This window comes from Pieris rapae, chromosome 14, assembly GCF_905147795.1.
Source record: "Pieris rapae chromosome 14, ilPieRapa1.1, whole genome shotgun sequence".
Taxonomy (NCBI): domain Eukaryota; kingdom Metazoa; phylum Arthropoda; class Insecta; order Lepidoptera; family Pieridae; genus Pieris; species Pieris rapae.
This window is the reverse complement of record NC_059522.1, coordinates 2,203,664-2,222,418: the sequence shown is the minus strand read 5'-3', so window position 1 is coordinate 2,222,418 and position 18,755 is coordinate 2,203,664. Positions and strand designations below refer to the sequence as shown.

Sequence of the window (18,755 nt, the reverse complement as noted above, 5' to 3'; positions counted from 1 at the left end):
TTTTAATCTAGTTGCGAATGTAGCTATATTTCGACGTCATTAAAACAAAAAAAAGTTAAGTGTTTTCCCGCGAAAACTTCAGATATTATGGTTGGTAATTGGTATAATGTCAATGACATGTCAATTTGTCATCCATGTTTTTTTCTATTCGTCATAAACAAATGTCTACATTTGATTGGTGATTAACAAAGAACATTCCCATACTTGACACTAGCTAATGCACAAAACGTGCTAGAGCCAAAAAACCCAAAGAACATATTTAAGTGATTCCTATAATCAAGCCTAATAGAATGCATGAATTGGTAAAAAAAAATTTCAGCTATACAACACTTTCAATTGTTATCGAGTTTATGTTCAAAAAAACATTTGTTTGAGCTTTACTATAAAAATAAATGTATATCATATTATCTTGCGTTATTACACGAAACATCAAGCAGTAGGGTACTCAATAGCGTTTAGTATAAAAATATAAATGATAATAATATATTCGAGAGGTAGTCGTAATTTATTTCTTATGAAGTTAGTTTAGTAGGAGGTTTCAATACTATAGGAATTACAAATGAAAAACAATGATTGAAACACTCATTATTTCAATAGATTTATTTAATATCGTATACATTTAGTCCGTGCCGACAGAGGCGTCAGCTCTGGGTGGTCGTAGTTTTTCCAGCAGTGGTATAGCCACTCCCACGAGCTCTTCCCAGGCTGCTAAACGACTACAGGGCTCACACTCACATTCTTCCACCTCACCCTCTTCAAACCCCAGGTCCTCGCCTGAACACCTGTATAAATAAATTATCAAAATCGATTCCTAGAATCCCATAGAAGAACGTACTACCTAGCTTTATAAATCATACTAGCAAATCATACTCATATGTTTAATCAAGAAAACTTGGAGGCATAAATAACATAATGTACATTTCTTAGAAGCACCACTACACTAAAGATATATTTTTTTTTAATTTATAGTTATTTTTCATATGATAATGATTATCATGATAGATTATGATAATGCAAGATATCCTATGCCGTAGCTTACCCAGTTCTATCAGCTTCTTCGTCAGAACTATTTTGAAATTGGATGTCATTTGCATTTCCATTTTGGTTTGCCACATTGTCCCCTTGTTCAGCAGCGAATTTAACCTAAATAAAACATTCAGGTAACTGAGACTTGCGTACTGTCAAAACTTTAAAAATATAATTTGCGGTTACTGAGATTAAGTATAGCACCCGCCTTTCGCCTTTAGTTATATGATAATCTGTATAACTCCCTATACTTAAAAAAAAAAGTATAATTCTATATTTTTCAATTAATTACGTTTCTTTCGTTACTTCCTGTCACCGTGGTGACACTGACATTTGACGCGGTGTTTATAGCTGCAGGTTCACGATACACTCACAGCTCACAAAAATAATATTATACACGTGTAAGGTAGGGCGTTATTTTAATATGTACAATAAAATTAATTTGAAATATTATTCTTTATATATTTATCTTTGTCTTGCAGATAATCTCAAAGTGGCGAAGTCTTCAAGTTCTTTATTATCGTAGTAGGCCTGCTCATAGAGAACAGATGGGGCTGTTGGGTTTTAGTGAGTAGGTCCATTGAACTATACGGACTGAACCCCACACTCCCCGCGTCACTTTCAAATTGTTGCCCTGACGCAAGGGTCAGTAAATTGAATTCCCAACTATAAAAAAGGTCTCTTAATGTAGACATCCCGTAATTATTTTTATGTTAGAGCATAATTGTAGGGCTTATGTTATTTAAGTAGAGGCGTGTAGAATTTAAAATATTCAGTTGTGACGACATGACGATGACGGAAAAGACTTTTGCTGACGTTGGCTAGTCGACGAACAGACCGTAAGAATAATCTTAACAACATTCGTATTGAGTATTAATATTAAAGATATTCGTATTTCATTGTATCGTACTACAATGAAAGTTATAGTATAAATATTACTAATTATATAATGATAAATTCGGTGTATTATTATTAATTATATAATGATAACTAGGATAATGAATCTATTAGCATAAAGGTTAACAAATAATCCGTGTAATGAAATACAATTAATTATTCGTATGACAAATATTTGGGGTCAATAGGACACTATCATTGCATTAAAAATGTTACATATAAAGTAAAATTGTTTTACCAGCTCTTAATATATAGCCGATAAAATATGTAAAAAAATAACATACGTGTTGTTTATTTGAGTCACCCTTTCTCGATACTTCGCAGATGCTAAATATAGAATCATCGTCTGAAATAAAAAAGCAAAAATATATATTTATGACCCCGACGTGATTTGAACACGCAACCTTCTGATCTGGAGTCAGACGCGCTACCGTTGCGCCACGGAGTCTTGACAGTTACATATGAATTAATAGACCGATTACGATGTACTATATTAAATTTAGACACTAATTACAATGAGTTCCAATATGCCTAACCAATTTTTTATTTATCATGTAAAGAATGGTTGCACCAAAAAATTCCCTATCATCATATTAGCTCATATTATTTTATTTCAATATAAATATACCACATTTATTTCAGTGAGTGGAAACGTACTTTGTTTGTTAGCAATTAAATACAAAACAATTTATTTACTTTTTTGTTGTATAAAAATATTGAAGTAAATATTGTTTAAGGCAATAAAATAATTATTTTTCGTAAACATTCACTTATAACTTATTTGTTTTATTATTTAATCGTTATTTATGTGTTCTTTCAGTAATAAACATATATTTAAAAAAACTTGTTTTCATAAATATTCTTAGGGACAAACCTATAAAAGTTGCGAGCGCATCGGCCGCCTGACGCGCACACTCGGGTAACAGTGGCGCGTGGGCGTGCGCGTTCCACAAGGCGCGCGCAAGCAACGCGGCCGTTGGCGCATCCGCCATTTCCGCGGCTGCGGTTAAAGCGTGCGCTGCGGTTTTCGCGCCTTCGCTTGTATTACAACCCGCACCGCATACGTTTACTAAAAGCCCCGCAGCTGCAAAACGCACGCTTGCCTCCTCTGTATAGTAAATCAAAATATTTAAAGCCGCTTTAGAATGGTGTGTCTTTGTCTTTGTTTTTTTATAAACAACTAGCTGAACTGGCAAACGTCGTTTTGCCATGTATATCATTTATGGTTATTGTGCCTCACTCGACATAGATAGGTATAGTGTGTCGCGAAATTTTTCTAGATATTTATAAGATTTTCAATTACTTAGAACATTTTATGGTTCTATCTTTAATAGTTTAGGCAGGGTACAGTGCAAAATAAGTAACTTTTTTGGTTGATTTTTTAAACCTTGTGTCCGAAAAACCCTAATATCTTACGGAACCCTATTTTTGTTCAAAATTAAATATAGCCTATATTACTCGTGGATAATGTAGCTTTCGAATGGTGAAAGAATTTTTAAAATCGGTCCAGTAGTTTATGAGCCTATTCATTACAATCAAACAAACAAAGTTTTCCTCTTTATAATATTAGTGTAGATTGCATTTGCAAAAAAAAAGAACAAAAAAAAAATATAAACTGGCAAAATAACTACTTACATACATCGTCTAAGAAATAACAATATAGTAAATAGTTTTCAATTTATGTACTTACCGTGTACAGAAAACCTTGGTAATAGATCTATAGCTCCCTCTAGTACCAGAATTTGCGCGGCCCGCGCGGAACGAGAAAGATTGCCAAGAGCACGCACCGCCTCACACGACGCTACACCATCGCGTTGCGCCCAACGACACGTTGCTAAAAAAATATATAAATGAACTGCTTAGTAATTTAAACTCATTTACATATTATTATATATTATTATAATATTACATATTTATTGTAAAATTTTGTAAATTTCACATGAACATCATGATTTTGTGGTAAAAAATAGCTGCAGAAAGTTTTACGGAGATTTTTGAATGAATTAATTTATTAGTGATTTCTGAAACGGAAATAATTTTCAAACGTATAGTGTAGATAGATGTAAAAAAATCAAACCTTTGCAAAGCAAATCAAGTGTGTCATCGAGTCGTCTCGGCGCAGGCGCAGGGTCTAAATAGAATGTGACGTTGTTCAGTGTCGCTAAGGCCGCGATGGCTAGCTCATCCCGTCTATTAGGATGATCGCTCTCTTCTATATGTACCTAAGACAAGTCCCGAATACTCCTGAATTCGCTTTCCATGGAAACAATGTTAGGCATAAGAGTTCGATCCCGAAAGTAACATCCAAATAAAGATTATGTAGAGTACATTTAATTAGCAAATAATATTTTGTGTTATTCAACGAAATGTTTAATATAAAATAGAACGACTATCTACGGCTGCAATCCACTGATTGACATGAAGATATCTGCAACCTCTTGACATCAGCCATTGAGGCATTCAAGCCAAACAGTGGATAGACTGGTGGAATATCATTTAGGTCCTTTCTCCATCCTCCAAACACTACTAAAATTTCCAATAACATACCTGATTATCGATTGATTTCTCAGCGACATCAAGGCAAGCCAATAACGCACGAATAGTCCTTTCAGAATGTGTGGCCGCGATACTCTTCCCAACCGCCTCGGATAGACACAAATTCGCTATGACGCGTACAGTCTGTAGACAACAAGAGCAGAACGAAATAGACAATTTCTCTTTGGGAAAATATTATATGGCCAGTGTCTTGTTATGTTTTTTCTCATTAATACCTCTCGTCTATATGACGCATATTTCCTCTATGGTTGGTTCCCTAGACAATCTAATTCTTGAAACTCCTACTTACAAAATTGAATTCTATCACTCCTCCTGTGCAAAGTATACTACTATGTAATTCCTTACCTATTTATATCAGACGAGCTCAGTCTTGAAATTTATCTTCTGCTACTACTAACATATATACATATATTAATTGTGACTCAATTTACCCTTGGATTAGCTTTTACATTTTTGCTTATAGATTTTACTTTATTTTAGTTACAGATTATATTATTTTGAAGTTTTTTGTATATTTATGCACTTCTTGTAGTGTACCCTGTGTTGGTGTTAGTTTTTTAATGTTTAGGGTGAAGCAGCCTATCGAAGTGCACGAGCGTCGAGATTCTTTTGATTGATTGAAAAAATTAAACCAATGTCCTGTTCAAAAAAAAGAGTGTGTCTACACTACTTATGTACACGCGTTAGAAGTTATACTTCTAACGCGTGTATGGAAAAAAAACTAAAATGCAGTAGTGATTAACGATAAATATTAAAATTAACCAAAAGATTTTATTGAAATAAATAAATTATAAGTAAATACTATCACTGTCGTATATGAAATTAATTTAAAAACACCAAAATAATATTTATGTATTCACACTGTTTAATTTTACTGTTACGAAACACGTGTTCTAAATATATTTAAAAAAATAGACAACTTGAACATAATTATCGATTTCCATGCCACCTAGACCTAACTTTACGATGTCGAGTTTAGGTGTTGGTGTGCGCGCGCATCGTAAAAATTTACTCTCATCATTTTTCTCCATCGCACCGAAAGAAGTATAACTTCAATAAATGGTCACTTTATGCTGGGAACCGCATCTTACCTTTATAAGGACATCCTCGTTGGAGCCATCGGAGCCTCCCAAATCAGAGCCTGAGGAATAAAATACACTGGAATATTGATAATACAAACCTTTTAGGTCTCAGATTTCTGTAAGTAATCTTATTTATTAGTTTTTTTGCTCATCAGTATTCCAACAGCTACTCATTAAGCATTATACACAAAAATACTCATTCAAACATAAAAATAAAGCACAGTTAACAATTTTCCTATTTATACAAAATAAAAACATGTTAATTTATCATTATTATATAAATTTAATAAAAGCGACCTCAGAGAGATCTCGAGAGATAATTGAAAGCTGTAGCTAATCGATTAGTGAGCTATATAGTGTATTTGGTTTTATTAACTGATATTTGAAGACCTATAGAATATATGATACATGGTTTCCTTTTTATCTGAATAAAGAGAAACAAAACGATAATGATATTGCAATTTTTGCGGATTCTTGATGTAATGTGACATGTAACGTTCCCCCCCCCCCATGTAACGCACCGTAACGTTTTTCTGTACCCAATAGTAAAAAATTTCATTACAACCTACAAGTTGCCATTTATGTGGAGTAAAGTATCGGAAAGTCGAAAATTATATTAACGCACAATTCTATCCCCGCCCCGCATCGTAACGTTAAACAACAAAAGCCCCCCCCCCAACCTCCCAAATTTCGTTACGTAATACTTGAACACTCTCTTAGTAGATAATGAGAAGCTGATTAGCGATTACAAGCAATTCTATTTTACTAAAACTAACTTACCAACTAAATGCAAATCAGGATCTGAATTAAGCTCCTTTGCGTCGCCTTCAGTGCGTTTCGTGTATGACTCCAGAATAGTTAAGAGAACATCCAGACTGTTTTCTTCATTATAAATCTAAAAGTTTCACATATACTTTCACACCACAGATACTGAAATGTTCTACGAGTCTATTTTTGGTGAATGCGACTTTCATTAAAAACTTATTAATTCATAAAACAAGTATGTTTAAAAAATCGTTTCTATATAATTTTTTACATGTATAATTGAACTCCTGAAGTGATAATTTATATAATATGTATTTTTACAAATTATATTATCGTAAAATAAATATTAATAAGAGTATAAATAGCATATTAAATGCAAAGCTGTCTTGTTAAATAAATACAAAAAACGTACTCCAATAAAATAATATAGAGAACACATACATTAATAGACGCCTGCTCGTCCGCAGCGGCCATATTGCCAAGCGTATACGCAAGTCGCACTGCGAGTGGCGCACGTGGCGAACACGCAGCGAGCGCGCTAAGTAACGCTCGCGAACTCCACGTACAAGCACAGAGCCACGCACAACATGACTCTTCAGCTGATAATACACTACAAAACACAGTATAATTTATTAATCTAATTGTCATTATGATATTATGATTATAAGTTTGAATACTTTAGTACAGTTTTATACGTTTCGACGTGCGTGTGTGATGAAAAATGTGTGCGTGTACTAGTGTACACACGTAAGAAGTGAAACTGCTTTATGAGCTAATTTTTCGAAAAATATTCTACTATAACTTTAAATAAAAAAACTAAATATAAATTCTAAAATATATTACATATTTTTTTGTAAATTTTTATCAAATTTTTACAGAATTAGAATTTCATTAAAATGTATAATAAAATTATTACTATCATTGATATCGTTGTTTTTGTTATTAACGGCTTCGAATCTCTTCAAATCAACCGTGGTAGGGACAAGAAAATATCGCGTAATCGAAAAATGTGACGGTTATTTTTTCCAACGCCGATAAAGAAGTTTCACTTCAAAAACGAATAACCACGAAAGAGTAACATAAATATGAGGTCCAGACGAAAAAGGTTTTTATATGTAATCTATTTATGTATGTTACTATGTATTATAACGTAGCTTTACCTAAGACATCTAGCAACATTCGTAAGCACATCCCGGTCCGTGTGTAACTGCAAAGCCGCGAGCAACTCGGCAAGCGCACCGCTTGAGACGAACGAAGGCGAGTGTTCACTCGCATTCGCTAGGTTACGTAACGCGCCCGTTACTTGGTACAATGCGTGCACTGCTTGTTCGGATACTTGGCGCGGTCTCTCCGTTTTCTGGTACATTCGAGAACAATCTAATTCGGCTTTTGTTTTTATTGTATTTTTTTCATCATTGTAATGTTTCCCTATAAATGTTGTGCATTGATGGACAATGGACATGCATGTATTGTGTTTTTGTATGGTCCATAGGTATGCTTTTTTAAAATACAAAAATTAATAATAATTCCAAACAGGTAACCAGTAAATATTAATCAATTAATGCAGTATCTGGAGCCATGAATATGTAAAAATGTACTTTTATATTAACGGGTATCTTAGTTATGAACAATGAATTTAATATTTGACGCCTACGCATCGGTAGACTGTGAGAGCGAGCCTCTCTGACGCAGCCTTGTAAGAACTACCCCAAGTGGTTTTAGTTGGTTATTGTTCTGAATAACTCAGATTCTGGCACTGCTGCTATAGGAACAAGGGGTGTGCAAATGGCGTTTCCACCTCGCATATAAACCTTGCCAGTAAGCAAAATTATGCAATTTTTTAAAGAACATGTATGAACAGTTTATACAATTATGATATAAGAATACCTCAGCTATTTTTACATATTTTCTAGACAAGTTTTTCAAAATTATGTATTATTTTTTGGCATGACATTGTGTATTACTTTATTTATTTGCACGTTCCTGACCATGTATGTTCCTCCTCACCGATTTTCAGTGAGGAGGACAAATTACTGCGCAGTAAGTGTTTTACAATTTGGTATTACAATTTTTGGAAATATTTTGTGTCTTCATAAATATCTCTTTCTTTGTTTCTAAGCGCCTATATATATACTTATAAATATACTTTAGAAATAATACAATAAAAAAATCTCTTACCGCATTATTAAGTATTTTCAAATGCAATGCTGCAAGATGTAACGCGCCCGCCCGATGCGCAAGCGCACAAAGTGTGGGCTCCAAGGCAAGAAAGCGTAGAGCCCCGGCTGCGTATACGCAGCATTCACTCTCCGATATAGGCTCTGCCCGACCACAGCCTTCTACTACTAGTTCTGTTAAAAATAAATGTTCTGTGTTTCTTAAAAGGCCGGCAACGCACTCGCGAGCCTTCTGGCATTGAGAGTGTCCATGGGCGGTGGTATCACTTAACATCAGGTGAGCCTCCTGCCCGTTTGCCTCCTGTTCTATTAAAAAAAAAAAAAAAAAACAGACATGTGGCCCGATCGTAAATTTAAATATTTCTTTTTGCTGCTTCATTGTAGGTCGTATTTCATGAAATGGCTAATAAATTGTATTATTAAATTAAAACGTCATAAACCCTATAAGATCAGACTTAAGAGCGACCTCATCCAAGCAATAATCATAAGGAATAATAAAACATGGTAAACTGCGTAACAATATAACAATTAACGTTTGGAGATGTCGTTAATGTAAATTGTCACCATGCAACAACTTAACTTTTGAAATAAAACAAGCCACTATCTTTAACAATAAAAACAATAATAAGAATAACGAAATTTCTAGATGAACTTTTACGAAATCCCCATCTGCAATTAATAAAATTTCAAAATGGCCAGCCATTTAGGTGTTAAATTACGAACCCATATTAAAACCATTAAAATCGATTCAGCCGTTTAAGAGGAGTTCAGTGACATACACACTTATGGACTAAAAAAATATTCTTTAAATTAATGCGTGCTTCGGATTTACCTAAAAGATTACTGTTCTTAAAGAAGTGGTCGTTTTTATCATTCCTTGCAACTTTGAACACCATTTTACAGGCAGCTGCCAGATGTGGACCAGTCACACGCATCTAAAATATAAAAAATAAGACTGTATGGCTGTAGGACCTCGCGAGATATAATTTATAAAGTACTAGCGGACCAGACTTGTCCTGCATGATGTTTTAATCGATTATGATATTAAACAAAGTATGAAAGTACCGACAGTAGCGTAATCTGCCAGGCTGATTTCTGAATTTAAACCATCCAAGACACCACACAACGCATACAAAAAAAATTAATCAAACTCGGTCCAGCCGTTTAGAAGTTGTGACAAACACACATTCAGTAGAATAATATATAATATATATATATATAAGCAATTTAAAGCTGAGTTGACGTGACAACGTCTTATAATTTGATGGAGCCGGCTGCACGCACCAAAAAATATGACGCATGCGGCGTTACCTCGCTCTAAAGCTTAAAGTGCAAGCGAGAACGAACAGACAGACAGAGAAGAACGAGCGACAAAGAGGCACAATCGGCCTCCCCGTTCGGCAGAGTTAAATCGTAAAAAAATGACATGATTATATTTATGCGTACAAATAAATGTTACTTGATCAATTCAATTGTGCATTTTCATTTACCTCCTTCTCTATATCCATACAAAATATACATCAAACAAATTAAATTAAATTTTTTTTGATGAAAAATGCAACCATTCCATAGACACAATGCAATCTTTAGATGTTGTCGTGTTCAACTATCGTCAGTAAACCGACTATACAGACAACCGATTTTTTATTGCAGTAATTGTATATTTTTTATAAGATACCAACCAGCCTATTCGACTAAACGCAGTCATTGCAGCCCATGGACAGAAATTTTGTGGGTTGCCGGCTTTTGAGGATAAATGGGGCTGTATTAAATGTTCGCCTTTTTCTCATTCGTTTTAAATGACGTGACAACTGAATTTTAAATTAACGCTATGGAAAATACCGTCACTTACTGTGAGCATAGCTCTTGCGATGGCGACCAAAATTTCATCATCACTATCTATATGCGTATATAAAGATCTCAAGACCAGGTCTCTTAGGCTACCCGTTGGTGAGGAAATTTCGATTTTGTTCTGCAACGCTTGAAATAACATCATTGTCCGATTTGCATCACACTTTTGTGACAGTGCCTCTGATAGTTCCAAAAGCGTCATGCTGAAAAAAATTATTCATTTTACAATTTACGGGGCATATTAATTATTCACGACTACTAGAGCGTGCTTGGTGAATGATAGTGGATGGAGCGAGAGAGGTATGTCAGGTAGGAGATCCGATGACGAATCCGTTCTAAGATTTGAGTTTTTGAAGCGAGTTATGTAACCTAACATTAGGTAATTTAAGTAATATATTATAATATATTTAACATATTTAAAAGCTTAGACAAAATGTAAACAATCATCGCACACTTGAAGCCAATATAAAACATTTTTACCACATTCATTATAGTTATTAATTATATAAATTTATATTTGCTATTAATTTTTTATTTTAAAAAAATATTGAAAAAACTGGTTTTAAAGAGTAAGTATGGTGGAGGGATAAACTACCATATGGAAGGGGCAACTAAAGTCTTTTTTTTAAATATATTTTTATCTTGTACTTTGGCTTTCAAAAGCGTCTTTCTAATAGGCCTATTTCTGTCTGATTTGCCAATTTTGTGACATATATAAGATTAACAAAATTTTGCACGTGCACGTCTATTTAGGCTTCTAAATAAATTATCCAATTCCAATAATATCCGTTACGTACGAAATCAAAAAAAATTTTTTTTCAAGTCTGGTAAAAAGCAAAAACTCTATGTTTTATCCTACTCCTTACTATTTACCTGTAAAAATTATCGTGTGATGTTTTAGGCATCTGTACCGCAATTTGCTTAACTCCAACATCCCCCAATGACCCATCAAACGACATCGGCCTGGTACTATATTGAGACTTTTTTGTATCTGGAGTCAGAGCTGAAAACAAAAATGTAGAGAGGAGATAGAAGACTGTCTCATGTCCCTTTCGTTTCAGTTTTATTTATGAGGTTACACCACATTATTGCTCAAAAAAATGGCCATCAAACTGAAAAAAGCAAAGAACAAAAACATTACGTACGCAAGGTTACCTTACCTTACTTACAAAAAAAACAGGAAAAAAACAAAAAAAAAATACATTATCTATAAAATGTTTTATTGTACACTTTATAGTAATAGGTTATAAGATAAAAAAATACGATTCTAAAACAGTATTTCTATAAAGTTACCTAGATTTTGAACTTACCTTTAGTGGCTAAAAATCCCGAAGCAAACGAACCGTCTCCAGAAGCCTGTCCGATGGGTTTAGTTATTGAGATCGCGTGAGACAAGTCGTTCTCATCTATTGAAAATTAAAAAAAAAAACTTAATTTAAGTTCCCATAATCATAAAAAACCTTATAGTTCTGGCCCTGAGACTTGAGATTCATTTTGTGATAACTTCATTTTTAAGAGAAAAGTAGGTGATCCTGACACACGCCATCGACTTTTTTGGGTCTAAATGTCATTTTTCGTACATAGACCGAAAGGATGTGCACATATGTTTTATCGTGATTTTATTGCTCTTAGTTATGAGAGAGACTTCATGATATCCCATCACATATTATGCGGACTCTTAGCTCTATGCTCAACGAGTAAGTATGTCTCTGACACAATGTTGGGAACGTTAGAGGTATGGCAGTCATAGACACCAAATTTAATTTTGTTTTTAGTTTTCTATTCCCCCATTTTTAGTTACTAATATTATTACTATGTGTAGGTTATTTTTTGTTATTGAAAAGCAGGTTTTACATGTTTAATAATAAGCAAATAGATTTGAATCGAATTGTTTTTTTTTATACCAGTAAACTAAATTGTACACGTAGCTGAATGTATTGGCTTCAAAGAAAAATAAACAATGGTCAATCGAGTGATGGGTTGACGACATCGAAAGGGTAGCTGGAAAAAATGGATGACGACAAAAAAAACAAAAAGTAAGACAGGGCCCGCATCTTAATCTAGTAAAACTCTATCTGTATCTATTATGGTATAGTTCATGACAATAGGATATGGATGAATAAAGGTTAATTTTTATTGTATATTATAAAAAAAACTTACCAATGCTATTAGCAGTAGTGTTACGTTTATGTAGTGGTTTACTCTTACCACTCAAATGTGGTAGTTTTGGGAAACCACTCCATTCGTTATTTGTTTTTTCTGGCGGCGACACTTTACTGCGATTCTGTAACATTGGGTCTTAAATGGTCGATTTTGTACTAAAAGCACTATCATAATTACATATTATTTATTCCCTTTGTACTCTTAAATTTTATTGATAACCAAACGAGATGAAACTACAAAATGAAATTCGACTAGATTTAAGTCCACAATACATTTAAGTAATTTTAATAAAAAAGTGGTACATTCCAAAACACATTAGCACATTGATAAACCATCAGCCATATAAAAATACACATGCAAATGTTATAAATATTATTATAGTATAATTAATGTTATACTTCATAATGACAATAATTTTAATCTATGTTATCTGTTTTGGCTTTCTGTATTGTATTTTGTATAATAATATGTATTAAGTAAGCTGTTAGATTACTTATAATTAAATAAAAAAAATAATAATAACAGTTAAGTTATCTATAATTGTTGTCAAAACGTGGCCTAAATACTCTCCCATTGAGTACACTAGTTAGGTCTAAGGCAAGCCGGTTTCCCTCACGATGTTTTCCTTAACTGTTCGAGCGAATGTTAAATGCACACATAGAAAAAAAGCCCATTGGTGCACCGCCGGGGATCGAACCTACGACCTCAGGGATGACTGTCACACGCTGAAGCCACTAGGCCATCACTGCTCATAATATGAATTAATAAATTGATTTAAATACGTTTTACCTTATTAAATCAGTTTCGAGTCTGATACTCTTCATGAAACTTACCAACGCCTTCCTATTCTTAGCGCTATTCCTTTCACCAATAATTGTAAGATCGTCTTCATCCAATCCAGCAATACGGGCTCCGGATGCCACTAAAGCCTCCTCTTCGGTTAGGGGCAGATACTTGAGACTGCAAATTTAGAAGTAACATTTAGATATCATCGTGTATTATAGACTCAAGAAGTATGAACGCGCCTTCATCTGCTAATAGCCAAGAAATTTAGTTGGAATTATTTCAAAACCATTGAAGTCTCGGCCTCACATTTCTGTATCGTTTGTTTTTTCGTAAAGCAAGTAGGTCTTACTTAGAAACCAATTAAAATATCCAACTAAAATTGAAAATACAATTTTGGTTTCTAAATGTAAAGCTAGGCTGTCTGTGAAGAAACAAAGAACATTTAAGCCTCAACTAGGAAACATCTTATATATAAAATTCTTGTGTCACGGGGTTAGTAACCGAACTCCTCCGAAACGGCTCGACCGATTCTCATGAAATTTTGTGTGCGTATTGGGTAGGTCTGAGAATCGAACAACATCTATTTTTCATCCCCCTAAATGTTAAGGGTGTTCCACCCCTAAATTTTTTTATTAATTTTTTAGGCAAAATTTTCCGTTTTTACAATCTACAATCATCCCTTATGTTTTTTTTTGTTAATTATAAACTTTAAATTTTTTGGCACAAAAACATGGCAAAACAACGTTTGCCGGGTCAGCTAGTTATTTATAAACTTAACGCTGGCAGTATAGAACCAAATCCAAGCAAGGCGACGCGTAGTATTGTGAGCATAAGAAAAAGCTAATGGGTCTTACTCAAAAGAACTAGGAGGCCTGGCATCCTTCTTCTTAGATCGTTCATTGAACAGCGTCCGCTGCGGTTCGCGCGGCGTAAAGGGTCGTCGCGTCCGTAGCGGCCGCACCGCCCCAAGACTGGAACCGCTGGACGGACTCGTCATTTCTGAAAGGTTTATCACTACATAGTATAAAACAAAGTCGCTTTCTCTGTCCCTATGTCCCTTTGTATGCTTAAATCTTTGAAACTACGCAACGGATTTTGATGCGGTTTTTTTAGTGGATAGAGTGATTCAAGAGGAAGGTTTATATGTATAATAACATCCATTAAACAGTGGAGTAGTACTGTTATTTTTGAGGTTTCTAATGTGATGTCGTAAATAATTACATTTTTTCCGCTTACATTGCAAATGCAGGCTCCTACGAGTTTTATCAAAATAATGTACTAAATATTGTACACATTGAAAAGGTCTACAGAAAAGTCCGTGATGGTATATCTCTTATGGATAACCCACATTTTTATATACAACGTTCACAGTTTTTCTATAGTGTATTTAGTATCAGCATTGCACCCGTGCGAAGCCGGGGCGGGTCGCTAGTATAATATATAAAGCAAAGTCGTGTTAGTTAATAGTTACACCACTTACACCTCAAGATCAGCTAGTACCGATGTCATTATCTAAATATATGAAACTAAATCGTGTTAGTTACACCACTTATAAGATCGGCTGGACCGAAGCTAGTTTTTTTTGGTGGATTCTCCTCCATTCCTCCATTTAGAATAGGTCAGAAATTATTGGATAAGTTATTGAAAAACAATAAATAAATAAATTAATTTTACGAATGTAAACAGCATGTGGTACCTTTCACAAAACTACGCATCATTGTACATGGATTTCGTGTCAATTCAAGAAATTCCGATATTGAGGTGAATAAGATGTATAAGCTCTCTTATATATAACTCGCGAGACATGTGTTATCATCAAACATGTGTAATAAAGACATAAAATAATTTTGTATATCAGAAAGTGCTTTATCAGCAGCAATGTCTAAACCTGCCATTCCTCTTTCGCAATAAATGTTTTATTGCTTGCCATTTTGTATTAATGTATTAATGAAATAGTAAAATAAGTTTAACTAAAGTTAACACGATATTTTTGGACTGCAAGGCGGAACGAAGTTAGCCGTGTCATCTAGTTTTTCTAAAAAAAATAATGTACACGAGAATGTCATTTAGGAATAGTCCTTGGGGTCATTTTCATGGAACGGTTTACGAGGTAGCAAATTGTGAGAAGAGAAGGTCACTTGAGACCCATAAGTATAGTTTATGTTTCTTAGCGATCCGGAGCAACACATATAAAGATACCTGCTAACGATCACCCCAAATGTTAAGAAGCTTCTTTTATGCAACTTAGTAAACCACATCACTCACTAGCATAAAATCTTAGGACTCGCGAGACGCCCTCGACTCGCGTATGAATATTATAACTATTATTGGAGGCTGCGGCTAGTTCTCTCGCCAGTTCTATAATGAGATAAATGAAGGAATATGCCTGCATAAGCCTTGTGGAGTCTAAACATAGATATATTAAAAACAAAAATAACTTGGTATACCTCTGATGTTTTAAATGATTTTGCAATTTCACAGGATCACTATCTATTTCACAGAATTACTAGGCTTTAGACTCCTAGGCAACGAAAAGCAAGCAATGTCACCATAGGTACTGTGAACTAATGTACACATTGCAATATAGAATACTCTTATACCGCATTTACATTGTTGTGAGCAGGGAAGTGGGCAGGACGAGTGTATAAACAAGAAACTTCGTCGTAAGTACTGCTCATTACGGCTGAATGTAAATGCGGCATTATAGTTACTTCAGGATTCTCATAACCTATGAACTTTAGCAGGCAGAGTATTTCTTAGCTCTGAAATACATGAACATACAGAATGTAATGTAAAACAATATATTAAAATATCGAATAATCACGATTCATAAAACTAAATACGGTTTGTGATTGGGTACGAAAAGGGTGGTCCACGCACAAACGTTTATTATAATATTTTTTTTTGTTTCTACAAAAATACATATAACGCTTAATTTTCACTCCTCTACGATTAAGCCCTATTAGTATGTATGTTCCATGTTGGTATGTACTAAACAGGTAGACTAAGCAAAATCACATTAAGGAGAAACGAAATTCGCGGGGGCAGCTAGTAACATATAAAATATGGTTTAAATGGCTTATGAACAATTGCTGCCTTGACATCATTATTTTATTTACCTTCTAGGAGACTGTGGCAAACACATACTGATCAATATGTGAGGTTAAAAATTTTAAATTCGAATGTCAAATGATTTGATGATAGATTTTATTCAAAGTGCAAATGTATCCATAGCTTAGCACATAACGATAAATCACATGTCCCAGTTCATGCAGGTTATTATAGGTCATCGTCCTTTGTGTGGCACATGTATTAAGTAATTTGTAAAACAATTTAGAAAGCTAAATCATTCACTGATAATTCAACACGACCCAGATACATATCTTTTAAATTGTATGATACTGTTTCTGCTGAATATCTTTTTATGTGCTTTCAACTTGAATGATACAAAAATATAATTTCGATTAATTCAAGAATTTGACCGTTTTTTCCAAGATATATAGGTTCGATTTGGACGGATTTTCTTTTTAAATTGCATATCAGGGAAGGTTTTTTAATTGTCTCATTGCTGGATCAGCCTAGATTGTAATCTCTAACAATTTAATTTAGGTCTAGTATCATTTACTAAGAATATTTAACACAAAAATACCATCTACAGTCTCTATAAGGAAAACACTTGTCTTATGTTCTATTTGTGAACACAAACCACTGCATTTAACAGATAATAACATGCATTCCTTCACAAGGGGTTTTCTTTTTATAGCAGGGGGAGCCCACGATGCTAAACGGGGATTCACTCGAGTGTCATAGAGAATAATATATTATTTAAAAAATATTATACAAAATGTTATTTATATTTCGGCAATCACACAGTCCATCTATAGTCCGTTGATAGTAGATTAGTATTCTTTGCATTATGGGCTTTGCTCTATAAGTATGCAAGGATCTAGACCGTAACACTTGCTGGAGTAACTCCGATTGACTGGGTGGCAAATCCCAAAAACCTAACTAACGCTACTTTTAACCATCTTACTAGGCTCATGGTGTCAAGAAGTGCAATATCCTCGACATTCACGTGATAGTTCTTTGTTCGCTATCTCCAGGAATTTTTAACTGTACTGGTGACATGGATAATAATTAAATCATCATAAATGGATACTAAGCTTTGCCCGCTTTCCCCTTTGTCCGTAGGCATACAATCGGCTTCCGTTAGATTAAAAAAAAAACAACTATATTTTATATTTCTAATATATAATATTTAAATAGATACTAATGTATCTATTTATAGATACGAGAATAATTTATTCAAAATATTTTGAATATTTGCGTCAGCGTGTCGCGTGACTTGTCCACCTTTAGTTGAAAATTGGATGTGAAAATTTGTTATTTCGTGCGAAGAAAGGTATCGCGGGATATTTTAGATCACAAAGGAATTTTTCAATCGGAATTTTCAATTTTTGAACTCTTTGCGGGAATCCCCGAATTCTACATAGAGCTGAGCTAGTGCTAGTGGAGGAATCCCTGAAAAAGATTTTTTGCTAGCGTTTTTTTTTTGTTTCTTTATTGTTTTTAAAGTTGAGAGACCGGATGTGTCACCCCAAAAATAAGTTGACACCCGGTGCGATGGATACCTAGGATACCGTACCTCCTCTAATCGCGGCGCGTGCTTCGCTGATAATCTCCGCAGACGTGCGACGAGATGCTGCGTAGAACGGCGCTGCCATACCTCGCCTTCGATCGCTCATTGTTCTAAAGCAAACAATGTTACAATAAATGTTTAATATTGAGCTATAATGAAGTTGAATTGTGATAGGCACAATAAATGGCAATAAATTTAAATTTTACATATGAATAATTCATTCGCCTTTTAAGACGAAAAAGAGTTTCCAAAATCATAGATACAATCATAGAAATTATTATAATTAAAATATGAAGAACAGTTTATAAAATTACACACCACAGTTTAAAATCACGCGACGGTTTCAAAACACAAATATAAAGTCTAAAAGCGTCTGATATCAAAGTTACTATATAGTAGTTATATAAAAAATACCTATAATTAAACTGAATCTAATCTAACTCCATCCAAATTAGATAAACAAGCTTGATTGAAAAGTTACGAAAATTAGGAAAATATGAGTTATGTTAGTAGGCGGCCAGTTCGTTTGACGTTCAGCGCGATACTGATTAGTGATTAGGGGTTTCAGTTTTCAGGCTATATTAAAAAAATATAATGGTGCCTATATACAGTAAACTAATTGCGCATAATACGACCTTTCTTTTAATATATACATATGTATTTATTTATAAATTCTTTTAATATATGTATGTATATAGATAATTACTATCTTCAGATTTATAAAAAAATCCAACAGTTATAATAAAGCGAAATAAAACAATAATCTTAATATTATTACTCATAATAACAGCCAGTCTTGTTTAGTTAGCCAGG

General features: G+C 34.0%; 1 protein-coding gene and 1 non-coding gene across 2 annotated transcripts; both read right to left on the bottom strand.

The window, feature by feature from the left end:
• Positions 1-594: 594 nt before the first annotated feature.
• On the bottom strand, positions 595-18,451 carry LOC110991458 (armadillo repeat-containing protein 2). Its single transcript, XM_045630958.1, has 21 exons — positions 18,357-18,451; positions 17,949-18,052; positions 14,158-14,302; positions 13,351-13,477; positions 12,515-12,638; positions 11,665-11,760; positions 11,228-11,357; positions 10,356-10,557; positions 9,336-9,438; positions 8,505-8,677; positions 7,487-7,683; positions 6,768-6,936; positions 6,342-6,456; positions 5,571-5,620; positions 4,471-4,602; positions 4,001-4,145; positions 3,614-3,757; positions 2,798-3,031; positions 2,208-2,269; positions 1,040-1,143; positions 595-782 (listed from the first exon to the last, which is right to left on the bottom strand). The coding sequence occupies exons 2-21, from the start codon at positions 18,046-18,048 to the stop codon at positions 620-622; spliced, it is 2,715 nt and encodes a 904-aa protein (XP_045486914.1). The 5' UTR covers positions 18,049-18,052; positions 18,357-18,451; the 3' UTR covers positions 595-619.
• Positions 2,300-2,371, bottom strand: Trnaw-cca. Its single transcript has one exon. It is a non-coding gene; the product is annotated as a tRNA-Trp (tRNA).
• Positions 18,452-18,755: the final 304 nt, after the last annotated feature.